Source organism: Athene cunicularia (genome assembly GCF_003259725.1).
Source record: "Athene cunicularia isolate RWA chromosome 1 unlocalized genomic scaffold, athCun1 chr1_part1, whole genome shotgun sequence".
NCBI lineage: Eukaryota > Metazoa > Chordata > Aves > Strigiformes > Strigidae > Athene > Athene cunicularia.
In genome coordinates, this window is record NW_020799091.1 from 19,498,325 (window position 1) to 19,515,330 (window position 17,006).

At 36.3% G+C, this 17,006-nt stretch overlaps 1 protein-coding gene across 1 annotated transcript in view; it reads left to right on the top strand.

The window, feature by feature from the left end:
• Positions 1–14,192, top strand: part of TNFRSF19 (TNF receptor superfamily member 19) — a 69,551-nt gene extending 55,359 nt beyond the window's left edge. Inside the window, exons 7-10 of the mRNA XM_026857316.1 lie at positions 4,885–5,010; positions 5,743–5,845; positions 7,986–8,386; positions 11,816–14,192. Coding sequence (XP_026713117.1) covers positions 4,885–5,010; positions 5,743–5,845; positions 7,986–8,379 — 623 coding nt within the window. The 3' untranslated portion in view covers positions 8,380–8,386; positions 11,816–14,192. The remainder of the gene's footprint in view (positions 1–4,884; positions 5,011–5,742; positions 5,846–7,985; positions 8,387–11,815) is intronic.
• The last annotated feature ends 2,814 nt before the right edge of the window (positions 14,193–17,006 follow it).

The window sequence follows — 17,006 nt, forward strand, 5'->3', positions numbered from 1 at the left end:
TCTGCTTTTGCTTTCTAAATTAACAAATTTTTTTTGTTCTGATTATGAAGGCTTAATTTCTGTTTAGTACTTTTAGGTAGGTACATTGACCCTGTGTCAGTATAAATATATTGATATAAAATATCCAACCCAATATAAATATATTGATATAAAAAAATATTTGAAGATATTCTGCTAGTTTTTTATTGTCTTGTTTTTAAATACTTGTCCAGCCTGTATTTAACCTTCTAAAGACTGGATCAAGCAGTTGACTAAAATTGAAAACCATGTATCAAACCACAGTCCTTGGTTTTCACACCAAAGCCAGTACATGTTGCTGTATAGATAGCTTTTTTATATATATAATTTTACTGTTCTCACAGAACAAGATCCTGGAACTTTATATACCAGGCAGAAATTTCTGCAGTCTGTCAAAACTGTAAACTTAAAACTAGAGTTGCAAGAATCCTAGAAGCTGAGTGAAAAGTTTTCTCTGTGGAGGATTGCACTGTTTCTGCCAAGAGCACTGAAGTTACAATGAAAAGATTACAACACTGGTTGCTTTTTCTTTTAAGTAACAATGAAGATCTGGAAAAGAGGTCTGTGAGTAGTAGGAATTATAGAAAAACATAAAGAGAAGAACAGGTAATAATTATTTAAGAGGAAAAGAACCTCAGACGCTGAATTGGAATTTTATTCTGTTATCTGGAACACAAATAATAGAGAGACCATCTGCTATGATAATGAAATTGGTAACATTCAGTACAAGGACAGAGTTTCAAAATGTATTTCTAGTTCATGTAGGAGATATCAACCTCTTTATTGCCTTGAAGTTTGAGATCTGTATTTTAGTAACTCAGAATCACAGAATGGTTGAGGTAGGAAGTGGAGATCATCTGGTTCAACCCCCCTGCTCAAGTAGAGTTCCCTAGAGCTGGTTGCCCAAGACCATGTCCAGATGGCTTCTAAGCATCTTGAAAGAGGGAGACTCCACAACCACTGTGGTCAATCTGTGCCAGTGCTGGGTCCCCCTCACAGTTGAAAAAGTGTTTCCTCATGTTCAGAGGGAACCTCCTGTGTTACAGTTTATGCCCATGGCCTCTGGTCTACTGAGAAGAGCCTGGTCTGTTCTTTTTGCACCCTCCCTTCAAGGACTTACCTACACTGATGAGGGTACCTGCTTGAGCCTTCTCCAGGCTGAGCAGTCCCAGCTCTCTCAGCCTTTCATCACAGGGGAGACACTCCAATTCCTCAGTCATTTTTGTGGCCCTTTGCTGGACTGTCTCCAGTAGTTCCACTTTGTCAAATTTGGCAAGTTAATGGATATAGAAAAGATATGCTATAAATTTGTTGATGTGTTGGTGGAACATAGAAGTACAAATCAAAGGTAAATAGAAATATTCAAGCAGATGTAAATGCAGTAACACTTGTTTTTCTCACACTGAAATCAGGAAATTAACAACTAAACATTCTTCTGAATAATAGCTGTGATCTGCCCTCTCCACCTTTTAATCTGTTCCACTTACTTTTATCTCTTCACATGCCAGCAACTACATAATACTATAATCCACAGAAACTCTTTATTTAAGTTTTGTGTCTTTTTAAAAATAAAATCTGGATTCTTAGTTCTTCCTAGAAGTTAATATTTTCTTTGGTGTAAGTGGTCTGAAGACTTAGAATTGGATGTAATAAAGTTGATTTTCAAAATACCTAGCTTTTTGACACTCGGCCATTATAAGAAAGCAATGTGATAGTGCAAATGCTTTGCTGCCCACGTTTGAGGTGTGTTGAGGAAATAGCATAATTATTTGAGAAAAGTATTCCTGAGTAATACAATTCCACAGCTTGCACTAAGTTAATAAGTGAGTTCTCTTCTGCTATTACTATATTGCAGTTAGGATATCAAGCAATTGTATATATGTACAATTTGATTAGTGATTTTAATATACTCTGGCAGACATTTATCTCCCAATTTAAACATATGGACCTTCTTTTAGGAATTACAGTCTTTAGGTTTTAACCAAAGATTTTCAGGGGGAAATAGGCATGTTTAACTTATTTTTTAAGTTAATAAAATACAGCTTGTGTTTTGGTTTTGTTGGGTTTTTTTTAATTTACTGTCAGAGAAATAATGTTTTGTTCCTTTTCTCATAAAATATTGTTGAATTGATGTGAACTTCAAAGTAGATGGAAACAGATGAGCTATCAGAATTATTAAGTTGCTAAAAAATCATTTTAGAACAAAAAAGAACATCTGAAGAAGAACAACGAAGCTGGTGAAGGGTCTAGAGAACAGGTTTCATGAGGTCATGAGGAGCAGTTGAGGGAACTGATTGTTTAGCCTGGAGAAAAGGAGGTTCAGGGGAGACCTCATTGCTCCTGAAAGGAGGTTGTAGTGAGGTGGGTGTTGTATTTTTCCAAAGTAACAAGGGATAGGGTAAGAGGAAACAGCCTCAAGTTGTGCTAGGGAGGGTTTAGATTGGGTTTTAGGAAAAATTTCTTCACCGGAAGGGTTGTCAAGCACCAGAACAGCTGTCCAGGGAAGTGGTTGAGTCACCATCCCTGGAGGTATTTAAAAGATGTGTAGATGTGGTGCTTAGGGGCATGGTTTAGTGGTGGACTTGGCAGTGCAAGGTTAACAGTTGGAGAGTCTTTTCCAACTTAAGTGATTTTATGAATTTAATTTTAATACACCTTTTGTAATTTAGGATACTTTCAATAGTCGTTTCAATATATTTTTATTACTTTCCATGAAAAAGTAACAATTTTTGTAAAAGCTAGAAACGTTACTTAACTCTTTACTAATATGGATATAAAGTCAATTTGCTGAATTTTTAGGAGAGGTATTGTCTGTATTAAAAAACTATCACTAAAAAAAAAAAAAAAGTAACACTGTTGAAATCCTGGATTTGATCCTAGAAATGGCCATGGTGTCATCACATACACAATCAAGCAAAATGGCACCTTTGACAGCATTTGAACTTTCTGTGGGTGTCTCAGTTCTCAGAAAGTTTCCTTATTAAGACAAGGTCATGTATTTATGACTCCCTCTAGTGGATAGCTTCCTGAACTAGGAAATATTCTCCATATTAAAGTCATGTGACATCATTAAAAATTCAGATCTCCTTGTTTTCATCATAAAGATCTGATTCCATTCTCATGGACAGTGAGAATGCCTTTGTATGCATCTTCACTCATTACCACTCATTTTGCAATATATTTTTTTAAAGGTTTTTCTGTAACGGGATTGCTGATAACCGTATCTATTTATACGTGCAATTAATGTTTATATATATTTATATATTATTTAGGTTTATATATTAGGTTTATTAGGTTTATATATTAGCAGATGGAACATCCTTTTTTGTGTGTGCTACAAACCACTTCTGTTTCCCAGACTTTCATTTACATGAGTATATTCCTGAAATGTTTACACTTTGCCTTAATTCTTACTAAATTATATTTCAGGTACCACCAAAGTAAACCTTGTGAAGATCCCATCAACTGCTTCCAGTCCTCGAGACACTGCACTAGCAGCTGTTATATGCAGCGCACTTGCAACAGTGCTCTTGGCTCTTCTTATTCTTTGTGTTATCTATTGTAAGAGGCAGTTTATGGAGAAGAAACCGAGCTGTAAGTTTCCAATTATTACTGTTTCTTTGTAATATTCATATACCAGTATTAGTGTGGCAAATCTCTCTGTAGGTAAATAAATGAAATTTCTACAGCATTCAAGGTAATTTAACATTGAGATGAACAAGCTTGCAGAAGCCCAAGACTAAATATCCATACATGTTTGCCAGCTCAGTGAGGGTGTTCCAGCTTCTAGTGAGAAAATGCTGTGCAGATGTCCAGAAATAATCCAATTATATTAATTCTGTGCCGTACTTTTTAGAATCTGCACAGATATATGTGGACCATTGGGGATTTTAGCTGGAATGTCATCATAGAGTTGCAGTGCCAATGTGGAAATATGAGCTTGGAGGATCTGTGCATCACACGCCACTGTGAAACAACTTAGCTCACTGAGATAATGAACGTGACCAGTGTAGATAGCACATTTGTCATTAACAATTTTGGTTTTATGGGCATATTCAAGATTAATTAAATGACTAAGCCAGTTAGATTTATAATTTTTTTAAAAATAATAAGAGCTCAGCAATGTAATTCACAGATTGTTTATAATAAACATTTTTCTGCCCCTTAATTTAAATTAAGATAAAAGTCAAAAGTAGTTTAAAACTGTTTAAAAACTTTTCTTAAAATATGTTTATCGCATCTAATGAACACTCGATGTCAAAAAAGACTAATAACTAGGAAGAACTGATGTTATCACTGCTTACAGCACAAGCAAAAATAAAGAGATTCAGAGAGGCATTGTAAGAATTGTTCCTAACCTAGAAGACGCTTTACAATGTAAGTTTTAAAAATTTCAGTCATAGTGTATTCAAACGAGTTAGTGAAATTCAGTAACTCGGTTGCCTTGGCTTACAGTTATACAGATTGATGAATGCTGCTGTTAATACAAAGCTCATTAGGATAACATAAACAAAATCCCAGTGTCTGAAAGCTGAATGTGGAAAATTTCAGTTGGGAATCACTGAGAATCATTAAACCCTGAGAAAATGTAACAATGAATAAGATGTTCTCTCAAATCATCATCAAAATAGAGCAGATATTTCCCTAGAAGAGGCTGTAGTTGAACTAGCTATTCTTGGGTTTGTTGCAAAGTCTGTGGTTTGTGTTATACGCAACCAAATAATCATTGTGAGTTTTTCAGTTGAAAAACGTCTGGAAATACTGTATAGTATGACATTTAAGCATTCTGTGAAAATAGGAGGCTCTGAACAGGGAAAAGAATATAACTTACTAATACATATTTTTATTCATTTTTTTTGTCCCAAGGGTCTCTGAGATCACAAGACATTCACTACAATGGCTCTGAATTGTCATGTTTTGATAGACCACGGCTAAATGAATATGACCACCGAACTTGTTGCCAGTGCCAGAGAAGCACATCACAGACATGTGGTATGTTAGGTCTATATAAAAGTGACTTTATGGCATGATGAACATTTATCTAACACTTGAGTTGCCACATTTAACTTTAACTACTGAGCTAACGTCAAACTACCCTTTGTCCTGAGCTAATATCTCAATAAGCACATAGAATTTCTAAGTAGCTATTTGGTTATGACTTTTTTTTTTTTTTTTCTGTTTTCATTCCAATGACCCTTTACTTTATCTATCTCATTTCTTTCTGATATAAATAGCACTTCATATGGCTTTAAGATTTACATTGGTGTGAAGGATTTAGCAGACATGATATGAACACTAAAGGACATTAAAAACCTGCACAATTGAAATCATTGAGATTTTGTGAAGTAGTATCAGAACAGATACATTTATTATGTTAACTAATAGAGAATTTAACACAAGAGCACAGGCTTAAATACCATCCTAATATGTTAACTCAGAATGTGATTCTTCTCAATGTATCTCATTGAAAAGTAATTTAAAAAGTAGATACTCATGACTGGTGTCTGTATTATTCCTGGAGGAACGGTCTGGCTTTTATAAGTAATTCCATTTGAAAGTAATAAATTAAAGAAGCCATTTTTTTGCAATAAGAAATCTCTTTCCTTAATCAATATATTATAATGTAACTGGCAAACTAATACTCAAGTTTGAAAGAGTACAGAGACTAAGTTTATACAGACCTTTAGTCCTTCTAACACTATTAAATTAATTTTTATTCCTTAGGACCAGTTCATTTGATTCCATCATTGTGCTGTGATGAAACATGTAGCATGGAGCACAGCAGTCACAGTTGTGCTTTCCACTCACAGACTACGCTTAATGAAAGGTAACTTAGTTTTATAAATGTCTGTTAAACATTAAATATTTCTTATGCACTCAGATAAATATTTATATAGATACAGTAGCTGTTCCGAGTGGAATGAGGGATTTTGATGAACTGTAGGCATATACTTCTGTTTTGTGCAAAAACAGGTTTATGGTGAAAAATCAATTTTAAGTATTACTGAATATATGCCAACATGATATATCAGTTTCTCTGATGAAGAAGTGACTGACTTCTCTCACAAGCAGATAGTCTTCCTCTTACTCTATGGTACCTTAAAGGCTTTGGTGATCCCCTCTTCTGCTATGGGTTAGCAAGGTGCTGCATAAACCCGTGAATCTGGGGAGTTAAGGTACAGTTTAGAAGTGTCATGAAGATTTTCTTTTTTTAGAAGCTCTCAATGACTGTGAGATTTGTAGCACGTATTATTTCTTAATTTCTACCAGATTGTAATCATTAGTTTCTTCTGATCAGCTGAATATAAATAGAGTAGTAGAGTAGCTATTTCTACAGCAGTGCCATGAGCTAAATATATCAAATTCATGGTGTCGTTCAGAGTACTGGTTACAGATTTTAACACAGGATGTATTTATTTCTTTCATCTAGAATTGTTTTCCATATAGGACTTAAATTGGCCTTCAGCTCTTTTGTTCTTGTGGCCAAATGTAACTAAAAATGTAGAGGCAGCTTCTTCATAGGTATTGTTTATGCAAGGTGACTTAGTGACCTAAGTACAAGATACAAAGTACCTAAATTTTCTATAATAACTTGTTTAAATACCAGCAAGCTTGAGTCATCCTTTTATACCACCAAGGCTGACAAATTGAGAGTTGTGTACTTTGTGAGGGATCTTTTGGTTAAGGCTTTAAAAATAAATGTTGTATCCATGCTCTGTGGACATCAAAGATCTGTGGTTCCTTCCAGCAGAAATGGAGTTTGCTTCAATTTCCTTTGCCAAAATAATGTATTTCCTTCAATTGTGGTGCAGTGTCCTGACTTTTGGCCTCATCTCTAAAAATGCTTTGTGTGTATATCAAAGCTATTAAAGCATCATGTTTTGGAAATGAATAAGGCTACTTAAGTCTGTTGTAGGCAATGTTAGTGTGGGATGAGTTTTGTCACACAAATTATTACAGTCTATCAGACTTAATATAGCCTTTACAGTTTTATAAACCTGTAAACAGTTTTTGGAAATAAAATATATTAGTATATCTTTTTCGTTTTGTTAATACTTATTTTGGCATACTAGAGTATAAAACATTACTGGGCTTTCAGCAGAGGTAGGCATGTGTAGTGCACTCAGACATGTCAGTGTCGTCATGCACCTTAAATACATGTGAGATAGATAATATTCAGTTTCTACTTCCACTCTCTTCACTTTCCATAAAATAAAAATAATACTTGTGAGAATTGAAATCCTTGCCCTTCATTAATATTCTGCCCTTTCCACATGAAAGAGAATATGAGAAAAACTTTTCACATTTTGAAGGCTAGACAGAACAAACTGGAAAATCTAAAGTGAATGCATGTTCAATATTAAATCATGCAGATAGAAGAAGGAGTTTCAAGCAGTCTTGTTACCTATTCCCTTTTCCCAGTCTGAACCCACTTTACTTCTTTTCCTTCTGTTAGATATTTGTCTACCCTGGGGGGTTTTTTGGAAAAAACCTTTGTGTTGGAGATTCCACAGTCTTTCCAAACATCTTTCTTGCTGCAATTTAAGGTTGTTTTATCTTTTTTTAAACACCAACCCAGCCATGCATTGAGAACAAATAAATTCCTTCCTCTTTGAAACAGTCTTTGTATCTGAGCATACTTTTATTCATATTTCTGTTCCTTAGACTGTAAACAATCCCAGCTGTAGTTCATGTTTTCTAAAACCCTGAATCCACAGTGTGAAGGGCTCTAGCCATCCTCTTTACCTTCAGTAGTGTTCTCCAGAGCTTTCATCATTACCTGATAAGGAACAAACTGTATTCCTTTTCAAAATAATATGTTTGTACAGGGTGCCTCTAGAATATTAACTTAATATAACCCTGTTAAAGCTTCTCAAAATATCTGTAATTATTAATGACAATAATTAGAATATGATAATATTTTCTTGAATGCTTTTAAAACCATGTATTTTTTTGTCCTTTTGCAGGGCTTCTGATTCTGTTGGAGAAATGATTCCTACCTTCCTTGGTTCTCTCTCACACTCTACCTGTGGGGACATTTCAGATGCTTGGCCTCTTATGCAAAACTCAGCTTGTTGTGAAAGCATTTCTTTGTGTGAATCGTATTCAGAACTGGCTGAAGGATCTGCAAAATCCTGCAGTCCTGAGACTGAAAATGCAGCCACTGTTGTGTTGGATAATAACAAGGAACTAAATGAAGTACTTATTTCAGCTAAGTCTCTTGATGGAAACATTGCAAAGTCCTTTGAAATGTCCAAACATAGAACATGCATGGAAGTTTCATCACTTCAGAACTCAGCGGCTGCTGAAACCCAGCCAAAGACAAAGCGAAATGGAACAGCAAATGATGCTACAGACTGATAAAGAGGTAAAAAACATAACTAGAAAGGAGTGAGGACGAGTACTCAAGGCATGTAGAGCTAGATAAAAATAGAATTGTTAAAAGTTGCAGGGTTATGTTTCTCCATAGGTTACATCTAACTAGTGCTGAAATAAATTAAAATTCTACAAGAGATCCAACAGTTTCACATTCATAAATCATTGACTGAATTTGAAAAGTGTCATTACTCGAACTATAATGTTGAGATAGTATGAACCAAAATACAGGGGTAAGTCTGTACACCAGTCAGCTCGTATCAGGTTTTTTTTTCATTAAATTTCAGGGGAAAAAAAACCAGTTTAATAGCCTTATGTCCAAACTATTATGTGAGGCTAGTCCGTGTTTGTGAGGGAAGATCTCAGGACTTGTCTTTGCTCATTGTAAGCAAAACAAAAATACATGCAAGTGTTCATCAAAAAATATTTACAAAGCCTTCTCTGTGAAGTTACTACAGCAGTAGCAGAAACAGAAGAGACAATCTCAAATGCTTTTTAATGCCATTTTTATTCCCATGTTATCAGATAAAACATTCCATAAATTTGTCCATAAAATATAATTTAAGCTATAAAAGCTGAGAGAAAATGCAGGTCTGAGGTCAAAATGAGAAGAGGTGATAAACAGTGGTGTCTACCACGTAACAATGTAATCATCACTAAAAGTCACTGTGCTACTGCTTCATCATTATATCTTTTTGAATATCAGCTGTGCTCTGTGTTTTTAAAATTGCATTTTCTACTATTGGAGAACTTGGAGCAGCAGGTTGCTAATCTGTAAAAGGATCCTAAATTATGGCATGTGTACTGGTGTTGTTACTCAAGGGTTATGTAGACTGTGGCTGGAAAGCTGTGCATTTACACAGAGGCAGGAACAAAAGCAGTTGCCACTAATGCTAATAATCCACCAAACTTAATTAAGAAAATTACGCTATCTGTAATTATGAAAATTTTGGGTCATCTGCAGAAATAAAACAGCCTTCCTTTGATCCTCTTCCATTTGGTTTGCATGCTACTTTCATACCGCTCTTAAAAAAGAAGTAGAAAGCAATTAGTATTTAGCAAAATAAACATATTCTGAAGACATGTAAGTGCAACAGTTAATTCTTTGTAAATCAAACCTTAATTCTTCAGGTGACATTTTCAAGAGAAGGGAGGTTAACAGACTGCTAAGTCAAGAATTTTTTTTGCCATTGACTTCATTGGTACACATATGACCCTGAAAAATCTAATACTATCACTGAAAATACCAACCTCATCTAGGTTTATTTTTTTCAAGATATTAGTTAAAATATATAGTTTTGTCTACCACTAACTGCCCATGCATCGACAGCAATTGTCATAGTTTAATTTTGGTACATGCCAAATACCATTATAGAATCACAGAATCACAGAACTGTCTAGGTTGGAAAAGACCTTGCAGATCATCCAGTCCAACCATTAACCTCACACTGACAGTTCCCAACTACACCAGATCCCTCAGCGCTATGTTGACCCGACTCTTAAACACCTCCAGGGATGGGGACTCCACCACCTCCCTGGGCAGCCCATTCCAACGCCTGACAACCCCTTCTGGAAAGAAATGCTTCCTAACATCCAGTCTAAACCTTCCCTGTGCAACTTGAGGCCATTCCCTCTTGTCCTATCGCTTATTACTTTATTACTTTATCGCTTATTAAAGAGGTTCATCCCCAGCTCTCTGCACCCTCCTTTCAGGGAGCTGTAGAGGGCCATGAGGTCTCCCCTCAGCCTCCTCTTCTCCAGACTAAACACCCCCAGTTCCCTCAGCCGCTCCCCGTACGACCTGTGCTCCAGACCCTGCACCAGCTCCGTTGCCCTTCTCTGGACACGCTCGAGTCATTCAATGTCCTTTTTGTAGTGAGGGGCCCAAAACTGAACACAGGAATCGAGGGGCGGCCTCACCAGTGCCGAGTACAGGGGTCAGATCCCTCCCCTGTCCCTGCTGGCCACGCTATTGCTGACACAAGCCAGGATGCCATTGGCCTTCTTGGCCCCCTGGGCACACTGCTGGCTCCTGTTCAGCCGGCTGTCAATCAACCCCCCCAGGTCCCTCTCTGACTGGCAGCTCTCCAGCCACTCCTCCCCAAGCCTGTAGCGCTGCTGGGGGTTGTTGTGGCCCAAGGGCAGCCCCCGGCATTTGCCCTTATGGAAACTCCTCCAGTTGGCCTCAGCCCATGGCTCCAGCCTGTCCAGGTCTCTCTGCAGAGCCTCCCTACCCTCGAGCACATCAACACTCCCACCCAGCTCGGGGTCATCTGCAAACTGACTGAGGGTGCACTCGATCCCCTCATCTAGATCATCAGTAAAGGAGTGGCCCCAACACCGAGCCCTGGGGGACACCACTCGTGACCGGTTGCCAACTGGATTTGTTAGGTGATAGTTGTATTCTCTTAAGTATATATAGGAAGGGACAGTGACATGGCTGTGACTGCAAATCTCGACACTGCTAATTCCCAGTTTTTCAGTGGTTGTCAATGGAACTTGAATATTCTATTGATGTTTTAAGGGCATATACTTCCATACAAACAAGATTTTAAAAAATCAAAGATTTGTGTTTCTTTTCCACTAAACCATGTATCAGAGATACATGATTAATATTATTTTGAGTTTTTCTAGATGAAGGGAACCACAGAATTTCTAAATATCACTATAAGAATTAACTTACATTTCACCATACTTGTTATGGTATATAAGTTGTGATTTTTCTTTCTGATTCCTATGTGTATGTGGACACCTTTTCTGACATTTTGAAATTCTATATTCTTTGATGGTTTTGTACTATCATGTATTACTACTGAGATTTGTGTATAATTCTGAATAAGCAAGATGGTTTGGGAAGGTTAGGTTATTAAAATTTTTTAATAGACTTTACTGATTCATTTTGTACAATTTATCCATATTCAGACTTTACAGTACATCATTATATATGCTTCTTTGGTGGAGAAATTTAAGTAGTATTTGAGGGACAGGACCAGGACTAGGCTTACCTGAGATACGTTTTCAGGCTGAACTCTGACCAGCTGTACAACTTCAAGAAAATTTTTTCATCTCAGTCTACCCCCTTTTTTCTATTTGTCTTTCATCTTCCTTGTCTTTTTGAAATATTTTGAGGAAGGGTGGTCTTTTTAATACATGTGGATGCATTACAGTCTTGCATAGGGCCATACATTATTATTATATTGCAAAATAAATAATGCGATAAAAACAGAAGATAGCATATTTTTATGTGCACATAAATACAAGGTTTTTAATGGGTGTTTTAATACATGTTCAGTCTTCAGGTTTAAGTGGATTTCTACAGCAAGAAGTATAGCTGTATTTTTTTAGTGTTTAGTCAAGTATAGAAGTACATACAGGTTTTTTATGCGTTTATTTAACCACTTTTCTCTTCACTTTCTTTTAGGAAACCAAGCTATTTCTCTCAGCACTAGAGCTGACTTCTTCCCTTATGCTCCTCTGCTGATTCTCATCAAACTTAGTCTGGTCCTCAATGTTGCATCGTTTCAAAATCAGCTGGAAAAAAAATGGCATCATTTCACACCTAGTTGCATATGAGCTGTAACAGCTGTAAAGTGAAACTTCAAGGAGCATCCTAGGAGAACCCTGAAAGTGGATTTATGACCTTTTGCATCTCTTTTTAAAAAATGACCTTCTATTCCCTCAGATTCTCAAAAAGTCTTAATGGAGTGAGCTTAGAAGTATATGTAAATACAGCAAGAAATATTAATGCTTCAGTGTGTTTAAGTGGATATCTTAAATATGGCTACAGATGATGTCAGAAGGCATGGGACAAGATGTTGCCAGTTATTCTGCTCGCAGATTTATTCATGCATTAGGATTTTTTTGACTGGCTCTAATTTTAAATCGGTTTCCTGCTGTTGAAGGTCTTAAAAAAAGAAACATTTCTACTTATGCAAGGATCATCTATTGATAACTGAATCTTTTATTATATATATTACATTATAGTCAATAAGCTAGTTTGGGGAGTTAAAGAATGTGCATGTTAGAATATGTATGGTTGAAGTCCCCTCCATACAATTATTACATTTGTGAGAGGGGGTATTGTTTTGTTAAATATAGCAGGAGATTAGCTTTAAATTAGATTTAGTTTAATGAAAGTCAGCCATATAGATAGGGATGTTGTGTTTAATTGGTAGTTCCAGTATTGGAATACAGCACTTGTTGTTAGAACATGTCATTTTTTGGATGTTGAATAAATGTAATCAACTGTCACATCAAAATGTCAAACTATAGCAGGCGTGCCATGACAAGTATTCATACAATGAGACTATTACCAATATTTTTTAGTAATACATTATTTTCAAGGGTCAAGCTTCATGGTGACCTAATTCATCTGGCAGGCCTTTTCATTCATGTCACTCTGTCCTTTTCATGATAGTATTTTGTAAACTCAGTTTTTCCACACAAAATATAAAAATTAATTCATAACATTTTTGGAAAAAAAAAACCCAACTCTGAATTGAATCCTCAAAGGTATACGCATGCCTAGCAAATAATCAGTTCTCTGCCCTTACTGCTGTTCTTTAAGATTTTTTTAACATGTTTGTTGCATCACATCCCATAATACCATTTGTTCTGCAGCCATTTTTATCCCTAAAATAGTTTTTACTTCTGTGAGTAATCCCAGTAACCTCTACTGATTCATTACATTCATCAGGCTCAAACTTGTCAGTGATTAACTCTAGCAATTATTCTTTAAAGTACCCATTGTGCCTTGACAGAAGCAAAGCAATCCGCAAAACAAATGCAAATTTGCAATAAAGGTTACTCATCTTTCCACACATGGTTTGTGTGGCAATGGAAATGTTGAGACAGTATTCATATTCCATAATGGAACAAGACTTTTGCTTTGAAGCACCCAGTAGAAGGTTGAACCTGCACATAAATAGCTAAAGCCAGTATAGGAAGCCAAGGCAGTAAAGTGCTTCAGCTAAAACCAGTGAGATTATTCATGTGTGCAAAAATCATGAATAACAGTTACCAAATTCAAACCAAAGTAAGTGAAGAATTTACATGATTTTTTATTAAAGTAGTAAATACCAACCACCATTTGGTCACTGACAGAATAATATGCAGATATACAGGGAGGACTCAGCTAAATACTTTATATATTCAAATAAGAACAGTTTTGAATAATTTATTTGGATACTTTCATTTAAGAAGTAACAAAACATTATTTTTCACTACATGTGCATTAAGAGATGTGTGTTTCTTTGTATATACTTTGTAAATAGAAAAAATCCAATGTGCATTTCAGTATATGGCAAGATATTTTTAGAACATATGGAGATTTAACTTTTCACTAATAACAGTTCTTTAAAATGCTATGTTCAAAAGTTTTGCCAGCATCTGCCACAGTAAGTATGTTTTCCCATTGGAATTTACACTTTGTATAATTGTTTTTGTCCGGCAACTCTAGAGAAAAATACTCATTTCTTTAAATGAGTGACAGATAGCTTGAGAACAAACTGGGAGAAAAAAAAATGAAGAGAGTGCTTTTTAAATATATGTGTATATTGTGTATATACTTTTTTCCTTAATTTAACCAAATTGGTCTTTTTTATATTGCCTGTGGCAAGCAATGTTGTACATGCCAATAGAAAACATACACTACCACTGCATTCAGACTGCCCACGTATCATGTCTAGGGACTTACAGTGCTGTTTTAAATATGCCTTTAAGGAATGTAAATTAAAATCTTGTATAAATCATTTTGTAATACTTTTTCTACTTGTGAATAAAATGTTACGTGAACCGGTCTTGGTTTGTTGATCTCAGATTAATAATAGCATTCTATACAAAGTTAGTGATCAATTCTTTTCTCTTTTTTTAGAATTCCATAATGGTTTAATAGTGTTAAAATTACAGTATAATTTGGTGTATCTTTGTCTTAAGATGCTTGCTGTTTAACAGTAGCATCATTCTTCAAGTTGGAGGACCTTGAAGAAGCAGTAAGTTAACATCAATCCTTAAAACTGTAGTGTTTCAGATCTTTTCACAATTTTGCTTCTTAGGAAAAACAAAGCTGCTAAGCACCACAGATTGCTGTCTGTATAATGTCTTTGAAAAGAAACCCAAGTACTCCACTCAGTACACTGTTTCAGACAAGATAAATACATAAATGAGAGTACCTGTATCTCTGAAGCAGAAAAGGACACCCTAATCATGGCCCCTGTTTTGTACCACCTGATTAGTCTGTGCTTATGTTGCACTGCACAGCAGCCAAGAGTGGTTTCAAACCTTTGTAGAAGAAAAAGGAAATTAGAGAATACTGCTAGAGAAGACAAATTAGCCGTGATTATTTAGGCTATTTTTCAAACATTGTCCAGAAGGTTTATATGTTGAAAAGATTTAGGAAAATTTAACTCAAATGGGATGCTGTACAATTTAAATGATTAAGAAAGGGATGGCATGGTTTGACTGACAAGAGTGGAGGACTGAGATGAAAGAGTACTTCGGTAATTGCGTATAATTACATGACTTCTTATGGTAAAGACGTAACAAGTGGTGACTGGAACCTGAATCCAGATAAGGATGGTAGGTAACATAAAGTCAGGTTGCTTCTGATGGAAAATTTGTAGCACTATTTGTTTTTATGGAAGAGTTTGAGAGAAAGCTGCTCTGTCCTGTCACTAGTCTAGCAAATTTTGCATTGGTTCTTGTCTGTGTACTGCTGTTATTTCTCCAGTCTTTTAAGTACATAATTCAGAGCTTATCTGGGAGCATCTTCCCAGCATAGCAAGGTCTCCTATGACTGTGCCCATGTGCTGCACTCCTGAGTAGTCTTCTACTTGTCATCTGCTGGGGCTGTCAAAAATGGCAGCAGTCCACATCCCTGGCCCACCTGATCATCCTCCTAGTTCAGTTAAATGCTTGCAAGTCTGCAAAGCAGCCCATGGCATGTTTGGTAGTTCATTTTGTGTCGATAAAGGTAGCTTCGTGACTCTCAGCACTGAGAGGATTGCAATGGTGTGCCCCTGCCAAAAATAAATCAAGAACGAGACAGGAATTGAAAAACAGGTACTCTGTTTTATCTGGGAAAAAAATACAACTCAACACAGTACGTATGTGATCATAACACTTGCATAGAGGTTTGACCATACAAGATACTACATAAATGTCAGTAGCAAGGCTGCAATTTTCTAGCCAACTATCTTTCTAAGAGAAGTCTACAAAAAAACCCCACAAAACCAAAAAATGCCCCAAAATCTTTTCCTGCTTGTTTGTTTTTCAGTACAAGAGTGTTTCCTGCCTTTTCTACAACGGAGACCAAGCTCTTAATCCAATGGTCCTCATCCTACCAGGAGTTTAAGATTGTATAGCTTTTCTCTTTGTTGTGGGCTCTTTGAGGGCCTTTGGTTTGCATTCCTGTGAAGTTTCTCCAAGCAACAACCATCATGCATTAAATTAATCCTCTTGCTGACTTCGGTGATGGAGGTTTAGATCACTACCTGCAGCACATTCCAGGGCAGACACTGCTGCTTTGTTTTGCCCTTTAAAAAAAAGGGGTATTGAAGGCGATGTGTTGTGTTTTATCAGGCACAGAGGACGCTGAGGTTGGATACTGCAGAGCAAAGCCACACAATGCACACTTTGTGCTGGCAGGGTGCAATTTAATCCATACTTAGTTTTGGCGTGAGTGATGGCAAAACCCACTTGGCTCTTCACGTTGCACATGAGCCATTTTATGTCCAATAACGTAGCGATTTCAATAGGATAAAAAATAATAGTGGGTGGATTTGCTAGGGAGCCTGCTGGTTTCCACAACAGCAGTGAATGATGGGATTAGAGGAAATGTTTTCTAACAGCATCCTGACAGAGGGTGGCTGACTGAGGGCACACTGAAGCTCTAGCAAGCGCCACAACTTCAACAGCAGGGTCAGCTGAGTAAGACTGAGATTTTTTTTTCCCATCATTTGATTTTCTAAATCCTTCCTTATCACAGTTGGATTTAATTTTTTTTTCATTGACCTGACAAAGGGAGATTTAGTTTGTTCAAAAGGTTATAAATGACATTTTTCTAATGCATTGGTGTAAAAGCACACAATAAAGAAGGCGGCTTTTAGAAAGTGCTTTCTCTGAGCCTCAGTCTTTGTGGAGTTTTCCATTTCTCTGACCAGGTCCCAGTCTCAGTTTGTGGATGGACAATTCACATGCTATTCAGCATGCAAAGATTCTCTTAAGTATAGGAGATAATAAACTTAACTCTGGTCTGTAATCAACAGTTTAAGGAAGAGCACTGATATAAAGCTTGGAGAAAATTAAACCATTGGAATTCAAGAAATCACCTTGATTTGCCCAAGATATTAGACAGTTCATTGGAACATAATCATAAACACATATAATACAGAATGTATACATGCATGTGCAGATATATTCTACCGTAAAATAAAATAATAACCAAATTTGAAAGAGCCAGTCATCTTGCATGTGATCTGAGGAAGGGCATTATCTAGGCCAGTTAGTAATTTTATTTCTAAATCCTTAAACATGAGGAAATTACAGAACACTATGGACCGATTCAGATGAGACCTTTACATTATACAACTATTTATTCTGTATGTGACAGAGGT